The 3,264-nt window shown below is 49.3% G+C and overlaps 1 protein-coding gene across 1 annotated transcript in view; it reads left to right on the top strand.

Moving 5' to 3' along the window:
- The first annotated feature begins 1,074 nt into the window (after positions 1–1,074).
- The window catches only part of SDF2 (stromal cell derived factor 2), a 7,972-nt gene continuing 5,782 nt past the window's right edge, over positions 1,075–3,264 (top strand). Inside the window, exon 1 of the mRNA XM_007452421.1 lies at positions 1,075–1,257. Within this exon, the coding sequence (XP_007452483.1) occupies positions 1,107–1,257 (151 nt within the window). The 5' untranslated portion in view covers positions 1,075–1,106. The remainder of the gene's footprint in view (positions 1,258–3,264) is intronic.

The following is a 3,264-nucleotide window of genomic DNA, read 5'->3' as shown; positions in this document are numbered from 1 at the left end:
AATGAACCGCTCCAGCTGGTTCAAGGGAGTTCCTGGAGAGAAAGGCAGAAACTGGAAGAATATAAAGTTTTTGTCTTAATAGCCCATTCTCATGTGTGTGGTAAGCGTTTGATGAATGTAGCCATATACAAAAAGTTCTAATTATATTATTCAACAATATGGAAAAAGACGGAATTTGGCATCGCGCCCTAGCCTGATGGCCGAGCTGCTGGAAGCTCCATAGGTTTCACATCCCCAGGACAAACAATTCGATCACCTGATCCTGACTCGGAAGCCCAGGTCCCTTCCATTCCAAATCCTATCGCGCGGCCCAGTTTTCAGAAGCTGCGAGAAAAGGACGGCATCCCAGGAAGCCTGTTGACACAACAGGCCACCCAATTCATGGGTTCTGGGTGGCAGAGGGTTGGGAAAAGCCTTGAGACTCTGAGCAACTACCCCGCTTTCTTCCTCCTTCTCTCTCATAGAGCAGGGCAGGCCGGAGGCCCCCTTCTTCCCGCATACGGCTCCCCATTGCCTCGTCCCTTACGGGACCAGGCCCTAGGAGCCTGGCTCCCCACCTGACCCATTCGAGGAACACGCTTTCCAGTCCAAACTTTACCTGTCTGAGGTCCGTCGCTTCTCCGGTGCGCTAAGCCCCCACCGAGTAAAATGGAGTCCTCGAACCGAGACTGGGAAAAGATAGTACGGACCCACCGCACGGTGCCTCCGCCACCACCGCCGCCGCTGCTGCGTCAACGTACTACGTCACTTCCGGCCCCCTGTCACTGGTAGTGGGCGGACCAGTTCTTGCTCTCTTCTCCCAGCCCGGTCTCTGGGCATCGCCGGGGGCGGGGGTCGGGTGGGGAGGAAGGGATGGGGTAGCTGGGCTGGGCTGGCCGAAGCAGTTCAGGAAGGCAACTGTCATAGGGCCCCCGGAACAGAATAAGCTGAATGAGGAGGTCGGAAGCAACCAGACCTAGCCTGTTCCTCAGGCCGCTCTAGCCAAAGGAACCATAAAGACCAGACTAGAGATCCTTTTCATCCTCTCTGTGGTTCCACCCGCGGCTTCCGGTTCCGGGGAGGGGCCGAGTTTTCTTCGAAGATTGGGGCTCCGCGCTACAACCAGGATGGCTGTGGTGTCGCTGCTGTTGTTCGGGGGTTTGTGGAGTGCTGTGGGATCGTCCAGTCTGGCTGTCGTTACATGCGGTTCTGTGGTGAAGCTGCTCAATACGCGCCACAACGTGCGACTGCACTCACACGACGTGCGCTACGGGTCAGGTACGGCCACCCGGGTTCGGGTGGGCTGGGAAGGCCTGGTAGGCTCCGGAGGGGGCGGGGCCTAGAGAAACTCTGAGGGGTGTGGTCTGGGAAGGTGAGTGGAGCCTGGGGGAGGTTCCTGAGGTCTGGAGGCGGAGAGTCCGAGAGTTGAGTGGTCCTTAAGCATCTTAATCGTAATCTTAGTTTCTATGTGGTGAGCTTCATGCCAGGCACATTACATATTTGCTTTTTAAGACTTACAACATTCCTACGACGCATAGGCTATTATTACCCTCATTTTACAGGTGAGGAAACAGACTCAAATAAATCGCATACTCAAAACCTTGGCAGCTAGTGAATGACAGTGGTGGAGTTCGATCCACATCTGTCCAGGGTCAAAGTCTGCTTTCAGTTACTGCAGGCTGGTACTACTCAGTGCAGGAGAGACAGACATGTAGAAAATTACAGTAAGTGCTGTTATTTCTGAAGTCTTCCAAGACCTCATTCTTTGATTATAATCCTCTGTTCTAGCTCTTTTCCATCTTACACTTGCTCTTCAACTCTTTTCCTTTGGCCTCTTTTCACTCAGACCGTATCCTTTTTGTAAAGAAGAACTGAAGCACTCACTGGAATTGGAGAGGAAACTGTTTAGAGGGCTTTTTTTTTTTCTTTTTTCTAGAGGGCTTTTTAACGTATGAAACTAAAATGCTTAGCTTGTGGGTTCATTTATAATTCAGCAATTATTTGTGGATTCATTCGTTCAGTATAGATTTAAGGAATCTACTGTGTGTCTAATATTGTTCTAGATACAGGAAATACAGTAGTGAGCCAGTGAGCAAGTTACAAGAAAACGAAAACAGACAAAGGAGAGGAAAAAAGTTCAGGTAGTGAGATGTGAGAGACATCTAAGATGACTGCTAGATTTCTGTCTTAGATAACTGATGATGCTGTTAGCTTAGAGAGGAAGGAATTCTCTTAGATGGAGACTGGTCTGTGGTTTATGATACCCAGAACCTGTCTGGCCAGGTAGACTATGAGAGGAGCTGAATTGTCATTGTTGGGACGTCTTAATAATCCTAGCGGTGGGCTTCCCTGGTGGCGCAATGGTTAAGAATCCGCCTACCAATGCAGGGGACACGGGTTCGAGCCCTGGTCCGGGAAGATCCCACATGCTGCAGAGCAACTAAGCCCGTGCGCCACAACTACTGAACCTGCGCTCTAGAGCCCGTGAGCCACTACTACTGAGCCCACGTGTCACAGCTTCTGAAGCCCGCGCGCCTAGAGCCTGTGCTCCACAACAAGAGAAGCCACTGCAATGAGAATCCCACATACCGCAACGAAGAGTAGTCCCCACTCGCTGCAACTAGAGAAAGCCCGCGCGCAGCAACGAAGACCCAATGCATCCAAAAATAAAGTAAAATAATCCTAGCGGCCATTCAGTGAATACTTACTATGTGTCAGGCTTATTATATTTTAATTTGGTCTAGTTTCCTATTTTGGATCTAGTGAATCAGAATGTGGATGGAGAGAGGCTGCCAGTAGGAATCTATAGGTTTAAAAAGCTCTTCAGGTGCTTCTGATGGGCATCCAGATTTGAGAACCAGGTTCAGTCTGGAGCTCAGAGATCTGTGCTGAGCCTGAGATACAGAGTTAAGTACAACATCATTGTCTGGGTGGTGGTTGAAGATGTGGGGAGAGTAAATGAAATTGCCCAGGATGAACTGTGGTTTGCAATCTGGTGTCAATTTGAATCACTTGAAAAACTTGTTGAAGCACTTGTAAATGCTTCTGTCTTGATCCCCAACCAGTATTTAAGAATGTATAAGGGCCAAGGATGGAACTCTGGGTAATCCTAAAGTTGAAGAATGGGAAAGGAAGGGGAGGGTTGAATAGAAAGTGAAAAGTAGGAGACAGAAAGTATAGACCATGATTTAGTGAGGCATGGAAGTGAGGACCAAGAGAACTGTAAGGCAGTAACCAGAAGTGAGGAGGGAGGGTTGGTTAGCCTTTTTTTTTTTTTTTTTTTTT

Source organism: Lipotes vexillifer, unplaced genomic scaffold (genome assembly GCF_000442215.2).
Source record: "Lipotes vexillifer unplaced genomic scaffold, Lipotes_vexillifer_v1.1 scaffold216, whole genome shotgun sequence".
In the NCBI taxonomy this organism is placed as follows: Eukaryota; Metazoa; Chordata; class Mammalia; order Artiodactyla; family Lipotidae; genus Lipotes; species Lipotes vexillifer.
The sequence above is the reverse complement of the archived record's forward strand: the minus strand, read 5'-3'. Positions and strand labels throughout refer to the sequence as shown.